The following is a 20,039-nucleotide window of genomic DNA, read 5'->3' on the forward strand; positions in this document are numbered from 1 at the left end:
ATTTGTGCAAGTAGAAGGGCTAAAAGTCAGCCTCACAGGCTGCTTGCACTAAGTTAAAAGTATTGGATTCAAACTTCCTTTGCTGCATGGTCAAGACATGGAGCACAGGGTATGTTTTGTCTGGGTCAATACTGCAGCGAAGCACTGTAGGTTGCACTAGATGCTATTGTATTGCTTGTGCTAACGGAACGGCACTAAGTACGTTTTCCTTTCTGCTCACGCTTTGCTGGATCCAATCCAATCTGTGTCTAAAAACTGTATCACAGGAGCACGCAATACAAACAAAATCGGCGAAAACAGCAGCAACAAACAGAGAAATGAAACTGCTGGGGAAATATAGACAGAATCACAGATGAAATAGAGAACATTCATCCATTCCTAAACGAGGCAAGGTTTTTTGGCTTTATATATCTATTGGATTACAAGTGCAGTTAGGACCAAACTTGACGTGACAGCACAGCCTATTTTGTCACTCATTCATCTCTCTTATTCATGTATGAAGTGTGTAAGTGGGCATTAAAATGGCAAATGAGATTCAATGTGAGCAAGTGTAAAGTGATGCCTATTGGGGCAAAATATCCCAACTTCACATATACACTGATGGGATCTGTGCTGGCAGCGACAGACCAAGAAAGGGATCTTGGGGTGGTAGTGGATAGCTCAATGAAGATGTCAACCCAGTGTGCGGCTGCTGTAAAAAAGGCAAATTCCATGCTGGCCATAATTAGACGAGGAATAAAGAATAAAACTGCTGATATCATACTGCCCTTGTACAAATCTATGGTGAGACCACACTTGGAATACTGTGTACAGTTCTGGTCACCACACCTAAAAAAGGATATTACAGAGCTTGAGAAGGTGCAGAAAAGAGCAACCAAAATGATTAAGGGACTAGAGCAACTGTCCTATGGGGAGCGGTTAGGACGCTTAGGGCTGTTTAGCTTGGAAAGAAGGCGGCTAAGGGGAGACATGATAGAGGTCTATAAAATTATGCATGGTTTGGAGAGAGTGGACAGGGAGACGTTTTTCTCCCTCTCCCATAATACTAGAACACGGGGTCATCTGCTAAAGCTGGAGAGCGAGAGATTCGAAACAGATAAAAGGAAATATTTTTTCACACAACGCATAGTTGAATTGTGGAACTCCCTGCCCCAGGATGTGGTGATGGCTGCTAGCTTGGAGGGCTTTAAGAGGGGAGTGGACATATTCATGGAGGAGAGGGGTATTAATGGTTATTAGTTAGAATGGATACTGGTCATGCTGCATACCTATTCTCTCTAGTATCAGAGGAGCATGCCTATTATTTTGGGTACTGTGGAACACAGGCAGGATGGTGCTGCTGCAGTCGTCTTATTTGTGGCTTCCTAAAGGCACCTGGTTGGCCACTGTGTGAACAGACTGCTGGACTTGATGGGCCTTGGTCTGATCCAGCAGGGCCTTTCTTATGTTCTTATGTTCTTATCTGTTTGCAGGCCCACTGCCCAGGCCGAGCGGGGGATCCAGAGGACTGGCCCCTCCCACAGCAGAGGACTGTCTGGGCCAAGAGAAGCATGGCAATAAATACCTGGCCAGTGGCCCCGAGTGCAAACCTCAGGTCTGTTTTTGCCACCAGCTGGGGAGAAACGAGGCACCTGGGCCCTGATTGGCCTATTCAAATGGTGTGGAGTGAAGCCGTCTGCTCCTGGCCTGCTGCTGCTGCGGCGGTCAGCCTGACCAGCTGCTGCACATCGGGAGCTGGGAGAGGCACACCGCCAGCAGCCTCCTCCCGAACTCTCCCCCCACCCCACCCCAATGGACAAGGCCAAATCTGGGCTCCCGGCGCGGACCCACATCCCTGGCTCCAGGTAAGCAGGAACTGTCTCTTTCATCAATAGGGGCATGCAGTTGTGGGGAATCAAACCCTTCCCTGTATTATCACTGCAAACGTAGGGAGAAAAATTCCAGAAGCAATGGAATGCAAGCTGATAGGCCAGAGCAACAGGGCTCCAGTCTCTTCACTTGCCTGTCCCTTTTTGAGGAAACCAAGCACCTACCACATACATGAATGGGGCAGACGTATGAACAACCAATATGGCTGCCCTATCACCTCTCCTTTGGCCTTTAGTTAATCCAATTGATTGGGAAGGGGGGACTTTCTTCAGAAAGGTGTCAAAACTTCGTGGGAAGAGGGGCTGCAGCTCAGTGGTAGAGCTCTGAAGAGTCACTGCGATCAAGGCGTTGACTTACAAAAGGTGATGGTTCTGAAGCAGTGACAGAGACCCCTTCCTCCCACAGCCTCCTGTTGTGAGAGAAGATAGTAACTAGAGGGGTAAGAAAAGCTGAGATCCTCTTCCTTCCAGTCACCTTGATCAAGGAAAACAACCTGCAAAGGGAAGCTCGTTCTGCCAGGTTCCAAAAATGTAAGAGGTGCCCTACTGTGTCAGATCAATGATCCATCTAGCATCTGGTTTCCCGCAGTGGTCAACCAAATGCACCAGAAGGACTGTAGCCAGGGTATGGTGACCAAACTTCTGGGAGCTACTGCTCCCAGCAGTTGGTATTCTCACACCATTCTTCTGAACATCCCATTTATCCATCATCCTTAATAGCCAATGATAAGAATCTTCAGGGCCTGCCATCAAAGGCTCCATGAAGAAGAACAAGAAGAGGAGTTGGTTTTTATATGCCGACTTTCTCTGCCACTTAAGGGAGAATCAAACCAGCTTACAATAACCTTCCCTTCCCCTCCCCACAACAGACACCCTGTGAGGTAGGGGAGGCTGAGAGAGCGTGACTAGCCCAAGGTCACCCAGCTGGCTTCGTGTGTAGGAGTGGGGAAACAAATACAGTTCACCAGATTAGCCTCTGTTGCTCATGTGGAGGAGTGGGGAGTCAAACCTGGTTCTCTAGGTCAGACTCCACCGCTCCACTACACCATGCTGGCTCTCCTAAATTAATTGATTTCCAGAGTCCCCTGTGAGCCAAAGACTCCACCCACAACTGGTTGATTCATTACACTGGCTTGGCTCATCCAGCTTCTGTTGAGGTTGGATAATTCTGTCTTGCGACATTTTTTGTCATTGAAGCACCTGTGATACACAGACCCAGCAAAATTACCTGCTGTAAAAGGAGGCAGCCTGTTGCAACTCTGCTTTATTCTCTGGCCATGCCTTTTCCCAATCAGTCTCTGCTGTGTTTCTGGACTGGGTGTCATTGGTTCATTCAATTGCTCCAGATGCAGAGATGCAGCAGGGTTTCCTTGCCCTCAGAGGAAGCATGCCCACAACAGTGGCACATGCAGAATCGCAGAGGATAAACTCCTCCACAGCAGGTCATTCCCACCTGTCTCTAGTTTTAATTCAGAAAGCAAGCGTGGCATCTATCAAGAGTTTTGGGAAGCCAGCTCTAACTTGATAACTGCAATCAGGGCTGCCACTTTCCCTTTCTTTCTGGGAGGCCTCGTGTGCCTTTAACAATTGCACAGCAGGCAGAAATCAGCCGGGGAAACCTTTCCCTAATCTAGGAATCCACAAACTAGAAATAAAGACGGGGAGACCTGTGTGCAAAAAACAGCCGCAGAGCAACAGCAGCTCAGTTGGGCTGATGAAACACAGCTGGAAGGATATGCTAGGGTTACAAAGTCCGCATTAAACATTAATCAACAGTTTTTGGCAATGCACATTGTTGAACGTTTCGCAGGAAATCGACAAGCCTCCCAAGACAAGTAATCAGCTGTTATTCTCCATTTAAAATGTTTACTACTTATGGAACGAAGATATGGCCCACTTTATCATTCTAACCAACTGCTGTGATGCATAATTTAAACCATGGGTGTCAAATATAAGGCCCAGGGGCCAGATCCGGCCCCTTGAGTGCTCTTATCCGGCCTGCAAGCCAGCCTCCCCCAGACCCTAGGTGTCAATGATCAAAGACTGTTAAATAAACTAAAATACTGTAAGAGTGTGGTTTAGGGTTGCCAATAGGGTTGCCAACCTCCAGGTACTAGCGGGAGATCTGCTATTACAACTGATCTCCAGCCAATAGAGATCAGCTCACCTGGAGAAAATAGCAACTGGACTCTATGGCATTGAAGTCCCTCCCCAAACCCGCCCTCCTTAGGCTCCATGCCAAAAATCTCCTGTCAGTGGTGAAGAGGGACATGGCAACCCTAGTTTTATTGTTTTAAGCATGTTTTTATTTTAAGTTAAAAATAAAAACCCAATATCATTAATTGGCTTTGCCTGTGTCTTCTATAAAGTTTTACCTCTGGTACCCGGCATTAAATTTCATGGTACACATGGCCTGGACTGATCAAGTGACATTTATGTAATATCAAGCCCTTGTAACAAATGAGTTCGACACTCCTGGGGTTGCCAACCTCCAGGTACTAGCTGCAGATCTCCTGCTATTACAACTGATCTCCAACTGATAGAGATCAGTTCACCTGGAGAAAATGAACACTTTGGCAATTGGACTCTATGGCATTGAAGTCCCTCCCCTCCCCAAACCCTGCCCTCCTTAGGCTCCACCCAAAAACCTCCCACCGGTGGTGAAGAGGGGCCTGGCAACCTTAACTCTATGGCACTGAAATCCCTCCCCTCCCCAAACCTCTCCCTTCTCAGGCTCTGCCCCCAAAATCTCCAGGTATTTCCCAACCCAGAGCTGGCAACCCTAGACACCCCTGATTTAAATGTTTTGCTGGTTCCAGTGCAAAAACAAGTTTAGTACCATTTGCAACATAACAGTTCTGATTCTGCCAGAATCGACAAAGCCTGATGAATCCAGTGGTCCAGCCCTGCTGGGGGCTGACTCACTTTAGACTGCAGACCTGAAATGCACAGAATTCCTGGTACTGAGAAAACTAGCTCATCGGGGAGAAAGAAACGAGACTTGCCTCCTGTCTGCATTTTTTAAAAATCGGGACACCTGCTTTGACAAATGTAGCAATGCTGCTGGAGGCAAATCTTGAACTGGAGTGGAATTTAAACACCACAAATGAGTTCCGTAGGGCCTGCAAAACAGAATTGTTCTGCCAGGCCTACTCCTGAGGGCAGCTGCAAAGTCTTTCCATTATCATCATTGCTAGCTTCCCCATCCTCCCCCAACCTGGCCTGGAGGTCCATTGCTGACCGAGTCTGTCTGGTGGCTGCAAATTAGAATGAAAGGCCATCTTGTTTTATTATATGTAGTTTGGAATTTAAAGTATATTTTAATTGATGTTTTATTATTATGTTGTGACCCGCTCTGAGCCCGGCTCGCAGGGAATGAGGGCAGGATGGAAGGAAGGAAGGAAGGAAGGAAGGAAGTTTTTTTTTTTAAAATGTATCCACTGCACTAAACTTCAACCAAACCCATCCCCCCTTCTGAGGTCAGAGGGGATATCTGCCTGTATTTACAAAGCTGTATTATACCGAGTCGCCCTGACCTGGATGGCCCAGGCTAGCCTGATCTCGTCAGATCTCAGAAGCTAAACAGGACCAGCCCAGGTTAATATTTGGATGGGAGGCCACCAAGGAATACCAGGGTTGCTGTGCAGAGGAAGGCACTGGCAAACCACCTCTGTTAGTCTCTTGCCATGAAAACCCCATAAGGGGTCGCCATAAGTCGGCTGCGACTTGATGGCGCTTTACACACACACACACACACACACACACACACACACACACACACCAACACACACACATTATACCGGGTCAGACCATCAATCCATCTCCAGTGCTCAGACTGGCAGCGACCTTCCATTCATGCTGCTTGATATCCTTGAATTGGGGGGAGATGCCAGGGATTGAACTGGGAACTTCTGCATGCAAGGCATGTAATCGACCACTGAGTTTATGTGCTGCCTCCTGCTAATACAGGTCAATAGTTGAGCATATGCCACATCTGACACTAATTTCAGAGCTTTTCTGCAGTCCTGGTCTAAGAAAAGAATGGGGAGGGGGCCCTCGGAGTCACTTTTTTTCTCCTGCTAACACCCTTCGTTCTGGGTCACTGAATCTGATAAGGTAAGATATTAGGTAGTTTTGCAGCCCAAAACTGGTCTAACATTTTCATCCACAGTTAACTGAGAAAACTGATCTATTTTCTCTTTTTTTACAGGATTTCTTTTTATTTCAATACTAGCCTCTTTCCTAAACTGCAGTCTGAGGGCCTAACCCGAAATGGCATTTCCCACACACACACACGCATCTTGCTAGACCCTTTCTAAGGTCAAAATCCGCAGTCCATCCAAGCGCTGAGAAAATTATGCTGCGCTGTCTTGTAGGGCATCCTTTCCACTCTGAACTGCTGCTGCTTTGGAAAATATTATCATGAATTTAAATTCTGCTTCGAGACAAGAGTGAGGCAAATTGCTGCCATTTCCATACATAGTCCTAACTTTGGGTTTTTCTCTCCACACCCATTCTGGCTTCTCCCTCCCATCCAACCCCTCCCCTCAAAGCAGGAATACTTTAAGGCTGCTTAGTGGTCATTTTCACAGAGAGCGTGGTCAGTTTCAGAACTCAGCTGGTTCAAACGGAGGAGGGAGGGGGGTTGTATGTATTGCAAGAGAAGGATTGTGGGGAAGGATTTGGGGGAAGGTTCTGCAAGAGGAGAGAAATGGGGGAGACCGATGTGTGTGGGGGGGCAAGGACGACAGTGGAAGAAGCTGTTACTGAAATATGACTCAGTAACCGAACAGGTCAAAATTAATATGATAAAATGGTTGCAAAACTTTGGCGAAATGATAACCATGGAAACATGGGAAAAACTGTGCACGCAAGAACTAAAATACACAGTAAATCAGGAAGTAAAAGAAAACTGGTATAAGATGTATTAGAGATGGTATATCACCCCCAATATGATTTCCCGTATGGAACAAACGAACAAGAAAGAGGGGCATGTTGGAAATGCTGGGAGACAGACGGTTCTTTCTTTCATGTTTGGTGGACATGCCCGAAGTTACAAGTTGGAAAAAGATTCGTGGCGAAATACAGACAATGCTCAATTTAAAACTTAGCCTGGATCCAAAAACTTTTCTGCTAAGTATAACACCATCAGATTTACCAGTGAGACTCAAAGACTTGTTTAAATATGCTACAACAGCAGCGAGAGTGGTGCTTGCAAGGAGATGGAAACAAAAGACCTTACCAGAAGTTGATGAATGGAAAGAAAAGATGTCAGAATATGCAAATATGGCTAAAATGACTTATTTGATGAACTCAGTTGATAAGCAATCTGTAGAGCAATTTTATGAGAAATGGCTATCACGGTATACTTATATGACTGTAAATATTTAGACTTAGCATTATACCTTTTCATATGAGTAGATGTTTTCCATATTTAAGATTATATTTGACTTACTTATATAATGAGTAATTCTTAGAGAAACAGTAGCCACGGTATATGTATAGTGTTATTCTTCTTTACGTTAGCGGCTGTCTTTCATGTTTAAGAATATACTCGATTTGTTTATTAGATTTTTTAATAATCTTTTAATTGAATAAGACTAAGATGAAAATCAGTATATCGAACTAACTGTAATAAGTATAAAATTTGTTTTTTGAATGTATAATACCGACCAAAGAAAACACCGTCTATTGCAGACGGAAGTGAATGTTTCCTTCTTCCCTTTTTTCCTTCTGTATCCTATATAAATACAATAAAAGCATTAAAAAAAATTTTTTTAAAAAAGAAGAAGCTGGTTTTTAAAAATAAGAATGCACAAAAAGATTGGCAAAGAAGGAGTGAAATGTTGGTGAAATGTGCAGGAAGACACCAACCGGAGAGAGGCTGCAAAGGCTGGAAGGCAGCTCCTGGCAGGGAGCTGTTGAAGAAAGGGGGAGAGGAAGACCCAGCTTTGCAAAAGCACACCACTGCAAAGCCATGCACAGACAGGGAGAAGTCCCTTTAAGAGCTGACCCACCCCCTCCAAGAAAACTCCAACAACCGAGCGGAGGGGCTCTGAGATTCAATGGGGGATGCATAATTAATCACGAGGTACTACTGTAGGGTGCCAACCTCCAGGTAGTAGCTGGAGATCTCCTGCCATTACAGCTGATCTCCAGCTGATAGAGATCAGTTCACCTGGAGAAAATCGGCGCTTTGGCAATTGGACTCTATGGCATTGAAGTCCCTCCCCTTCCCAAATTCTGCCCTCCTCAGACTCTGCCCCAAAAATCTCCCGCCGGTGGCAAAGTGGGCCCTGGCAACCCTATACTACTGGAATTTCTTCCAGGGGGAAAAGCCCCCATGCATATGCAGATATCAAATTGTAAGATTGAGACAGGAAGCATGAGTATAGGATCTGTTTGTGCTTGTGGTTCCTCAACCAATGGAGCATGTTTATTTATGAAATAGTTTATTTCATAAATAAACATGCTCCACTGGTTGAGGAACCGCAAGCGCAAACAGATCCTATACTCATGGTTCCTGTCTCAATCTAACAATTTGATATCTGCATACCAAACCTTTTTTTTTAATGTAAAATTGCAGCAATTGGCTATTTGAGAGGGGTGGGTTCAGCACCACTGTTCTGGGCCATCCAACGGCTAACTGGCAACACTGTATCTGATAGAAGTGTGTTCTATGCAGGGGACCCCATCTCCTCTGTGTACGTGGTGTTGGATCACAGTGAGGCTAAGGAAGGGTTACCTGGAGATTTGGGGGGTGGTGCCTGAGTAGGGCAAGGTTTGGGGAGGGGAGGGACTTCAATGGGTATAATGCTGTAGAGTCCACCTTCCAAAGTGTCCATTTTCTCCAGGGGAACTGATCTCTGTTGCCTAGAGATCACTTGTAATCCCGGGAGACCTCCAGCCACCACATGGAGGTTGTCAAGCCTAGGTGAAGGAGACTGGAAACATAGTACAGATATGGATTGTATTTTGTTATGGGCACATGAGCAGGAACTATAGAATACATTGGGGGAGTGGCTGTGGTTCAGTGGAAAAGCACTTGTGTTGCACGCAGGAGGCCCACAGTTCAGTTCCTGGCATCTCCACTTAAAGGAATCAGGTAGTAGGTGGTGTGAAATCTCTACCTAGAGAGCTGCTGCCAGTCAGATCAGAGACAATACTGACCTAGGTAAGCTGCTTTGAGGCAGCTTTGTGTGTTCGTTTTGTACAAACGATTTGATGCACAAATATGTCCTTCTGATTTAAGCAGACCTTTGTACGTTCTGTTTGCTCCACACACACATCCACCCACAAAGCACAGCTAGAAGGCAGGTCCTGAAGCCCATCAATGAAACATATTTATCTGACGTGCTCTGCAAATTCCTTTTTGTTTCCCTGTGACGGCTCTTTAGAAGTCCAGAGGCGAATGTTTCTTAGGACTTCAAGAGAGGATGATTATAGACTTTTTAAAAAAACAAACCAAAACAAACCCCAGCCTTCAAAACCAAGGATTTCTGAGTATTATATGCCTTGAGGGAGAGCAAAGCTTCTATCTGCACCACAAACTTATTTTAGATTATAAATCAGCATAATCAACAGCTCGGCTTTACATTTCCATCCAGAAATATTTACACAGAACTCATTAGAAAGATGCAGAGGTCCTTTGCTGCAAACAAGCAGGAACGCGGCAGCCCCTTCGCCTATTACGGCATGGAGAAATACCAGCTCCATTGCTGGGCAAGCACTTCCTTCCTTAAGAACATAAGAAAGGCCATGCTGGATCAGACCAAGGCCCATCAAGTCCAGCAGTCTGTTCACACAGTGGCCAACCAGGTGCCTCTCGGAAGCCCACAAACAAGGCGACTGCAGCAGCACCATCCTGCCTGTGTTCCAATGCACCTAATGTAATAGGCTTGCTCCTCTGATCCTGGAGAGAATAGGGATACATCCTGACTAGTATCTGTTTTGACTAATAGCCATGCATACCCCTCTCCTCCATGAACATGTCCACTCCCCTCTTAAAGCCTTCCAAGTTGGCAACCATCACCACATTCCAGGGCAGGGAGTCCCCCAATTTAACTATGTGTTGTGTGAAGAAATACTTCCTTTTATCTGCTTTGAATCTCTCACCCTCCAGCTTCAGCAGATGACTCTGCGTTCTAGTATTATGAGAGAGGGGAAAAAGTTTCTCCATTTCTACTCTCTCTATACCATGCATCATTTTATAGACCTCTATCATGCCTCCCTTTAACCGCCTTCTTTCCAACCTTCTGTTGGATCCTGAACCCACATGCCCTGAATCTGAAGAAACAAGCTCTCTTGTGCAATTATCTGAAAATTACTCTAAGAACGGGTCTCCTGCATTTTTTTAAAAATGTTGAAAGCCAACCTCCAACTGGGGTTGCCAAGCTCCAGGTGGGGCCTGGAGTTCTCCTCGACTTGCCACTGAGTTCCAGACTACATAAATCCATTCCCCTGGAGAATCCTTGCTCAGCTCCCTTCTCAAACTCTGCTCTTCCCAGGCAATGTCTCCAAATCTCCAGGAAATTTGTATGCCAGAGTTGGCAACGTCTGTATGTCTGTGTCGGGAGGAATCAGATCAGGGAAGCCAAGGGAAGAGATTTTAACCCCCCTTTTTAGTGCTGTTATCAGAATCTAAATCTCCTCCTCCTAGGGTTGCAGGTCCCCCCCTCTTCTCTGGCGGGAGATTTTTTGGGGCGTGATCACATGTGTGCGGCTGTGAGTGACGTGATCCTGGAAACGCCACAGAACAAGGGGGCGATTTACCACTCAAACCCCCATTTGAGTGGTAAATTGTCCTGCCGCACTGCGGTGCTTTTGGAAGTAAACCAGAAGTGATGGGATTGCATTGCTCATGGCTGCACCACACATGATCCTCGCTGTCATTCAGTACATGGAATGGTAGGCAATTGCCTGCCATTCTAAGCCACTTGGCAAACCTATCTCTATTTCTTCCATAGGGCAAACCACATATGTCCCTGTAGGTTTCCCCCCTGCGAGGAAGTGGAGGAGGGTAATCTTGACTGGGACTGCATATACCACCTCCCCCAACTCAATTGACCTGATTCCCCACATGACTGATTTTAACTTTTAAAAAGAAACAGAAGAGATCCTACTTATTTCCTAAAAACTTGTATAATTTAGCCTTAAGGCCAAGTCCCATAATTAGGGTTGCAAACTTCCAGGCGGTTCAACACAATATACACCAGTACTGTATAGTAATATTACAAAAAATAGACAAGTACTAGGCTCTAGGGCTGTTGAAAAAAAAATTCAGTAAAATTTGGATTTGGCAAAATTTGGCCTGCTTTTATTCAGGAAATGCCAAAGTCCGAACTCCCCCAGTCGGATTCATGGAATTTGGCTTTAAATTGCGGAGTCCCCAAATAAATTTGGCCGAATAAAGCCATTAAAAACACATTCAAGGCTTTCCGCGGCTCCGGGATTTTTGGAGGAAGAGGTCCCAAACCTTAAGGGTAGCTTGGAGGGACCCTCTTTGCAAGAACCCCCAACTTTGGTGTGGATTGAGTCATGGGGTCCCAAGTTATGGGGTCTGGAAGGGGCCCCCCCATCAGCCCATTGGAATGAGTAGGAGCCAGCTGGCCGCTGGAGTACCAGAGCCCTTCGAAGTTTGCCAACTATGCAAAGCAACACGCGGCCTTTGGAGTTTGCATTTGCAAATCATGGAAAGCACAGAGGCGTGTTAGCTATGCATATGCTAATTACTATGCAAACAGGAACAAAAGTGCAAGTGAGTGAGGTGTATGGCTCGGCTCAACCCAAAACAAAAGACCCAAGGAGAAGGCGCGGGTCCCGAGTGGAGGGAGACTCACGCCGCACCGCCGCACTGACTCAACTCCAGGCGAGGGTGGCAACGGGCAGAAAAAGGCAGAACGCACACTCCCGCAGAGGCGAGCGGGCACCCCCCTGGCAGAACAGGCAACAGCCCCCCCTCAAACCAGTACGGCTTGGCTCAACCCCAAACAAACAACCCAAGGAGGAGGCGTGGGTGCCGAGCGGAGGGAGACTCACTCCACACCGCCGCACTGATTCAACTCCAGGCGAGAGTGGCAATGGGCAGAAAAAGGCAGAACGCATACTCCCGCAGAGGCAAGCGGGCACCCCCCAGTAGAACAGGCAACAGCCCCCCTTTGGCTTCCCCCCAACCACAGAATCTGCTTTTTTCCCCCAACACACACACAGGAGAAAAGGTATAGAGAAAAACCCCAAAAATCAAACTGTGTGGATGTCTTCCAGCAGGAGCATGGAGGAGAAGTAAATCAAATCCTATTCCAGTAAGCAGCAGCAGCTCAGCATCTCTCAGGAGCAGCACCACCAAAATGGAAGGAAATGAATACAGACTCAGGACGGGACGGGAGTTTTTATACTCTTCTGGCCAATTCAAAAGGGAGAATCCCTGCTCAGATTGGCCAGAAGAAGACCCAGCTTGGCCACCTATTGGCCACTGGTGTTTGGTTGTCTCTCCTGAAAGGCAAGTTTGCTTGCCTTCCAGAAGAGAGCTCGCTCTTCATTTCTTTCCAGGAAGGCGCCGTGGGAGAATGCCGATTCGGATTCGAATTTGCCCAAATTTATTCGGTGTCTTCCCGAACTCACCGAATTTGGCTCGTCATTTTCTCGCCTTTTTGGACTTTGGCTCTATCCAAACTGGAAACCGCCAAATCAGGGAAAGTTCGGATGGAACCGAATCGACAGCCCTACTAGGCTCTCTCTATATAGGATATTTCTCACAAAATTTACCAACTACTAAATCTATAATAAACATGCATTGTGATGACTAAACACTTAAAGACATAAGTAAATGAAAATGAAGTCACAATACAATTCTCCAAGAGTCCATATTTATGCCTTTAAGTGTTGTATGTTCATTTCACATGGTGTTTGGTCATCACATTGCATGTTTACTATAGATTTAGTAGTTGGTAAGTTTTGTGATAAATATCCTATATATATATATAGAGAGAGAGAGAGAGCCTAGTACTTGTCTATTTTTTGTAGTAAAACTTCCAGGCGGTGGCTGGAGATCTCTTGGGATTAGAACTGATCTCCAGGCAACCGAGATCACCCTCCTTGGAGCCAGGCCCAAAGGCTAGCTAGAATAAGATTAAAGTTTGCTATTTGATTGTACCAGTCTAAGTTTTGCCCTGGATCTTCTAAATACTTCTTATAAATAAATCCTTCCTAGTGAACCACAGAAGTGTGTCCGATTGTGTTGAGTATTCTTGCAATGCTATGTCCACATGTAACAGGAGACTCCCAACATTGCATGCCTCCTGACATGCACAGTTACCATATTGTCTCTGAACAGGGGCAGTGTGGGTATTCTGCATGTGCATATAACTTCAGTATGTACAAACTAACCACTGGATCTGGTTTGGGTCTTCTGAAGTTGCAAACGCATGCACAGTACACACATTCTCCTATTCAGACAATATGGCAACCACACATATCAGGAGCATTATGCATACTCGTGATATGCATGGTAGCTAGGGTTGTCAGGCCCCTCTTCGCCACTGGTGGGAGATTTTGGGGGCGGAGCTTGAGGAGGGCAGGGTTTGGGGAGGGGAGGGACTTCAATGACATAGAGTCCAATTGTCAATGCAGTCATTTTCTCCAGGTGAACTGATCTCTATCGGCTGGAGATCAGTCGTAATAGCAGGAGATCTCCGGCAAGTACCTGGACATTGGCAACTCTAATGGTAGCCAGGGTCCTGGTATGCGTGGATATAATGTCTGAAAAGGGCTCTAATTCCCATTGAAAACAACAGCAACGCCTACCTTTTAAAAATACCTGCTCGGCTGCTAATTGGGGATGAAATGTGATCCAGAGCTTTTAAATCAAATTAATCTAACTGATGCATCGACTGGGCCTCGCAGCCCTAATTAGGACCCATATATTCTTCTAACGAGCTCTTCATCATGTGACACAGCAGGGTTATATAAAGTGGTACAGTAAGTGGTACAACTGGAAAAAAAAATTACACGGAGCCTGAGCTGTCTTGGGCAATGTCATTATCATCACGGCATCGTTGTTCTCCCAAAAGTAGAACGCTGAAACAGCGAGTGATTGCTTTCCCTGGGGCAGTGGCTGCTTTCCTCCAGTGATACATTCCTAGCCAGCAAAGTTAACCCATGAGCCGATTCTCTGGTGCAGGCCTGCGATTCATGCGTGTGTTTCCGGCCTGCACGGAATCAGCCTTGCAATTAGCCCAGCCTGCAAGCAAATATTTATGAGATGGGGAGCTGGGATTATGAAGCGGTGCTTGCTTATGTGTGCATTCGAGAGCTTGAGGAGGAGGAGGTCAAGTGGAGAGGAGGGAAGATCGACAGGATTTATGTCGAGCGGGACTGTGTTTTTTCTCCTCCTCTCTCTCTCTCTCTCTCTCTCTCTCTCTCTCTCTCTCTCTCTCTCTCTCTCTCTCTCTCTCTCTCTCTCTCTCTCTCTCTCTCTCTCTCTCTCTCGAGAGAGGTTTGCTACAAAGATACAATAAAGAGAAGATTTCATTTGATTTCGCAGCCCTGAAGAAAAGGACCCTCCTTGTTACTTTAAGTTATTTGTACAAATAAGTCTCCTTTCTCGTGGCCTGCTACTCTGAATGGCCACAATGATGTTGTTTCCATCTTCATTCACGTGCTAGGACAGCAGACCGTTTAATTGGAGCACTTCGAAGCAAACAATTCCTGCTATCTCATCATATGGGACAATAACATTTCTCCAGATCCCTTTCCTCCAGTTATTCTTGGCTGGCTCTGGTCCCCTGCAGCCTCCCCTACCTTTCACCCTGTCACATCCATCTAGTGACCCAAAACTATGGTTGCCAACCTCCAGGTACTCGCTGGAGATCTTCTGCTATTACAACTGATCTCCAGCCGATAGAGATCAGTTCACCTGGAGAAAATGGCTGCTTGGGCAATAGGACTCTATGGCATTGAAGTCCCTTCCCTCCCCAAACCCTGCCCTCCTCAGGCTCCAACATGAGTCACTCCATTCATGAATAAAGAAAAATCAAGTGTATACTGTACATGGATTGTATATGTGCATAGGGTTGCCAGGTCCCACTTTGCCACTGGTGGGAGGTTTTGAGGCAGAGCCTGAGGAGGGTGGGGTTTGGGGAGGGACTTCAGTGCCATAGAGTCCAATTGCCAAAGTGGCCATTTCCCCCAGGGGAACTGATCTCTATTGGCTGGAGATCAGTTGTAATAGCAGGAGATCTCCAGCTAGTGCCTGGAGGTTGCAAACCCTATATGTGCATCACTAACTTGTGAGCAGGACCTGGCTTTTAAGCTAGAGTGGTGTAGTGGTTGGAGCAGTGGGCTAGGATCTAGGAAATCCAGGTTTAAAGCCCTATTCTGCCATATACCTTGGGCCAGTCACTATCTCTCAACTGAAGTTACCTCCCAGGGTTGTTGTTGGGAGCATAAAATGACAGTGTGGAGAATGTTGTTGTAAAGTGCTTTCAGTTCCCATTGGGGAGAAAAGCAGTGTATAGATATCTAAATAAGTACATGAATGCAGGTATACAGTTCCTAGCCCTGACCTGGATAGCCCAGGCTAGCCCGCTCTCATCAGATCTCAGAAGTTAAGCAGGGTTGACCCTGGTAAGTATTTGGATGGGAGACCTCCAAGGAATACAGGGGCTATGATGCAGAGGCAAGCAATGGCAAGCCACCTCTGAATGTCTTTTGCCTTGAAAATCCCACCATGGATAACCATAAGTAAGATGTGACGTGACGGCAAAAAAAGAGCTCCTAAATACATAACATGTGCATAAAATAGTTGGGGTAGGGAGGTCTTCCAAGTTCTAAACCGCTTGCCATGTGAGCAGCTGTAATGATTACCCTGGATGTAATTAAAGGAGACTCCAAGATTCAGGGGCGATTTATACTTGGAAATGACTAGACAGGGACTTTGGCTTAAATGCACCCAATTTTCATCCGTCATTAACTGGGTGCAAAGGTCACTTTGGTCTACTAGAATTCTAAAAACCAATTAAAGTGCGACAACAGGCTTCTTTTTGGCGCCAACTGTGGATTAGATAGCCCCCTTGCTGATTCTGATGTACTGGTCATATTTGTTTGAAACTTTAATTGAATACATTGGAAGATGTTGGTTCTTCAAACCCATAAAGCGATGTGTTCAAATTTTTTTTTTTTGGTAATTGCTTTCTATCATGACTGGCTTTTTAAAAGAAAAAGAGAGAAACATTGCAGTGGCTTTAATAAAAGCTTCAATGCCAATGCTTCCAAAAGAAAGGAGTCCTCCCTCCCCATTTCCACCCTTCTGGGATAAACTCTCTCTGAAATCAAGAAGAAAACGGAGGCATTTCATTGATTGCTCTTCATAGCACCACCTTTGTAAGCATTATATTGTTGTGGAGGACATACATGTTGCTATCAAGAAATATGGAGCTATTATCAGAACTATGAAAGCAGTGGAATCCTTTTGTTGTTCGAAAATTTGCAGTGGGGAATCTGCAATAACACAGTAGTTATTTAGAGAGCGACGTCTCGCTTCCTGTGAAAAAGCTATGTGTACAGACTAGAACACCAGATCACAAGCATTCAGCATTAGACTTCACTTTGAGAAGGGCAATGTTTGACCTACAAAGTCTGAGTTCTATGTATCACCAAAACCATGATGCCAGTAGGGAAAGAACCAGTGCTATAAAGCAGGTTGAGGGCTGGATCCTGCCCAGCTCTGAAGCAGATGAAATTCATTACCATCTGTTCATACAAAATGAGTTGCTGGTGAGTGTCCAACTGCTAAGGGCTAAATGTCCCTGTTTCTAACAATGCCATCAGTGAATAAAGTAAAATTCAGTGGCTAATGTCTTGGCAACCTCACGAACGAGGTCATAGACTGGACTGAGGGGACACCACTCACCCAGAGACAGACAGGTGCCAACGATTCTGTTGCCTGATCTAGGGATTTTCATTGCCTGGGACTAGAACCGATACGTACTATTTAGATGTCCAGCTCATGTTTTATTATAGTTCCAGGGTACCAGAATCTGGAGCAGTTCCAGACTAGGTTGTACTTAGGGCTCAAGGTAAGATGTCTAGGAAAATTGCCATAGTCTAGTTTAGTCAACTCTGGGTTGGGAAATTCATGGAGATTCGGCGGTGGAGCCTGGGGATGGTAGGATTTGAGGAGGGAACTCACTGGGTCCCCAAATCACCGGGTCCCCAAATCAATTGCCATGGAGTCCGGATTTTCTGGCTTTTTCAAAAAAATTCAGGTTTGATAAACCTGAGCTCGAACCCCCCCCCCCGAAAACCCACCAGATCTGTCAGATCTGCCCCCTGGAGAAGCAGCATGGACTGGATAACTGTCAAAGGCAGGTAAGGGGGAAGACGGGGCGGGGGGAGGGGAAAACAGCAGCGGGTCCAAAGCGGCCTGAATAATGCAAAACAAATTCTGCATTATTTGGGATCCACTTTATCAGCTCCCTTTATTGCAGCCTTTTTCATCAGTTTTTTTTTAAAAAAAAAACTCCGAAAAAACCAATTTTTTTTGGTATACCGTTATGCATGCCCCTACTCTGCATCATGTCCTTAACATCTGTTTTGTTTGCTCATTCACTAAATATTATGTAACCAGATGGGGGTGGCTGACAGCTACTTACCTGGTCAGCAGCAATATTAAATCCCACTGAAAGTAGGTAGGGTTGGGGAGGACAGAGGTAGGACCCAAGGCAGGGGGCTAGGGCATTGTATACAAGGGCTGTCTCTAGAGCAGATAGGGAGAGAGACCTGCTTAGTTAAGGTCCTGCAGAGGGTTTTCTAACCGTTAGAGCGGTTCCTCAGTGGAACAGGCTTCCTCGGGAGGGGGTGAGCGCTCCTTCTCTCGAGGTTTTTAAGAAGAGGTTAGATGGCCATCTGTCAGCACTGCTGATTCTATGATCTTAGGCAGATCATGAGAGGGAGGGCATCTTGGCCATCTTCTGGACATGGAGTGGGGGTAACTGGAGGTGTAGGGGGGAGGTGGTTGTGGGTTTCCTGCATTGTGCAGGGGGTTGGATTGGATGACCCTGCTGGTCCCTTCCAACTCTGTGATTCTCTCTCTCTCTCTCTCTCTGTGTGTGTGTATACACACATACATACAGAATCAAGACCCTTTTTAAGGGACAGTTTAACTTGGGGGGGGGAGGAGAAAGAGTGGAAGCCAGAACACTTACTCTAAAAAATTCTTTGGTTGAGCCTGAATCCAAAGTCCCATAGGCTATTTCGGTCTGCTTAGCCAAATCTTCAGCACTTTCGATGGGAGACACCATCCTTTCCACGGTAAGGAAGGCAGCGAGGTTGGCAGTGTAGGAAGAGATAATGATGAGTGTGAAGAACCACCAGACGCCTCCGACAATTCGCCCTGAGAGAGATCTAACGAAGAGGAAAGGCAATTCTATCATTTAAAAATCGGAAAACAACAACAACAGAAAACTAGATTTATGTTTGAGTGATTTTGCACACAATATCTCAAAATGATGTCATGCACCAAGAAGGATAAAGGGCGGCTAGCAAAAAAAATCAATAAAATGTTTTAAAATACTGCTTGTTCGAAGAAATGCATTAATTCCATTCTATACCTAGACTGTATATCATACTATGAGATAATTCCAAAGATTTGGAACTCCTTGGTAGGTAATGAGCTGCAGGGGATTTTTAATTCAATCAGTGGGTTTCCAAATTGCAAAAAAAAGCTGCCATAATTAAATCAGCCTTCCTTCTTTCCTTCCAGAAAACAAGGACCATGTTTTTGCTACCATTTCCAGCCATTGTGTGTGTGTTAATTGCTGTTAGGTTGCTTCTGACTCATGGCGACCCTATGAATCAATGTCCTCCAAAATGTCCTATCTTTGACAGCCTTGCTCAGGTCTTGCAAACTGAGGGCTGTGGCTTCCTTTATTGAGTCAATCCATCTCTTGTTGGGTCTTCCTCTTTTCCTGCTGCCCTCGACTTTTCCTAAGATGACAGTCTTTTCTAGCGACTCTTGCTGTCTCATAATGTGACCAAAATACGATAGCCTCAGTTTAGTCATTTTAGCTTCTAGGGTCACTTCAGGGTTTATTTGATCTATAAACCACTGATTTTTTTTTTGGCAGTCCATGGTATCCATAACACTCTCCTCCAACACCACATTTCAAAGGAGTCTACTTTCTTCCTGTCAGCTTTCTTCCAACCATTGTGCATACGGAATTGCATAAAGATTGCGGAGGATGTATCTCCTCCTTTGTGCAAAGCATGCATTCAAGGTGGCTTACAGAAGGAGTTAACAGTAAAACCATAGAGGTGGCTGGGTCATCTATGCTAACCCTTGCCCCATACAGAAAATCCCAAGCTAGAGCATTCACAAAGGTGGCTGGCCAGCCTCTGCTGGAAACCATTGTGCCACGGAGAGTCCTTTCCCCTGCCAGGTAATTGGTTCTCTTATTAGAATGCTCTCACATTAGAAAGTTTCCCCCCTCTGTTCAGTCAAGACCTACCCTCTTGTAACTCAAGCCCATTAAATCTAGTCCTGTCTTCTGGAGCAGCACAGAACAAGTTTTGCCCTCTTCTGTGCATTCAGATGTTTGAAAGATGCTATTGTAACATTACAACTCTACAAACACAGGTAAATACACCTAAAAGCAGCATATAGTTTTCTGCAGAAGGATGTTTAATGAGAGAACAAAGCCCAGAGGAGAAGTGCGTAGACTTTGAGAGCAATTTCACCCATTCTGTTGTTTGGGAGTTTTGCCATTCCTCCTCTTCATACGTAGCTTCTCATTGTCCTATTTGTCTTAGTAAACTATGGATGCCAGCCTCCAGGTGGGACCTGGGGATCCCCTGGAAGTAAAGCTTATCTCCAGACTACAAAGATCAGTTCCTCGGGAGAAAATGGATGCTTTGGAGGGTGGACTCCATGGCATTGTACCCCACTGAGGTCCCTGTCCTCCCCAGGCTCCATCTTCAAATCTCCAGAAGTTTCCCAACCTGGATCTGGCCAGTCTACCCCCACATCCCCTGCTGGTGGCCAGGGAGGACCGGGCAATCCTAATTCTAGCACAGGGTTTCAGAAGTTTGCTGCCTCTGATTTAGGGTTGCCAGCCAGCTCCAGGGTGGGAAATACCTGGATATTTTAGGGGTGGAGCCTGAAAGGGGTAGGGTTTC

At 45.8% G+C, this 20,039-nt stretch overlaps 1 protein-coding gene across 4 annotated transcripts in view; it reads right to left on the reverse strand.

Moving 5' to 3' along the window:
* The window catches only part of GRIA3 (glutamate ionotropic receptor AMPA type subunit 3), a 256,155-nt gene that overhangs the window by 30,686 nt on the left and 205,430 nt on the right, over window positions 1-20,039 (reverse strand). For all 4 annotated transcript variants that reach the window (XR_008933744.1, XM_056859905.1, XM_056859906.1 and 1 more), the window contains exon 12: window positions 18,071-18,269. Coding sequence is in view for 3 of the 4 variants with exons in the window: in XM_056859905.1 (XP_056715883.1) it covers window positions 18,071-18,269 (199 nt within the window). In the remaining variant the exon portion in view is untranslated. The remainder of the gene's footprint in view (window positions 1-18,070; window positions 18,270-20,039) is intronic.

Source organism: Euleptes europaea, chromosome 13 (assembly GCF_029931775.1).
Source record: "Euleptes europaea isolate rEulEur1 chromosome 13, rEulEur1.hap1, whole genome shotgun sequence".
NCBI lineage: Eukaryota > Metazoa > Chordata > Lepidosauria > Squamata > Sphaerodactylidae > Euleptes > Euleptes europaea.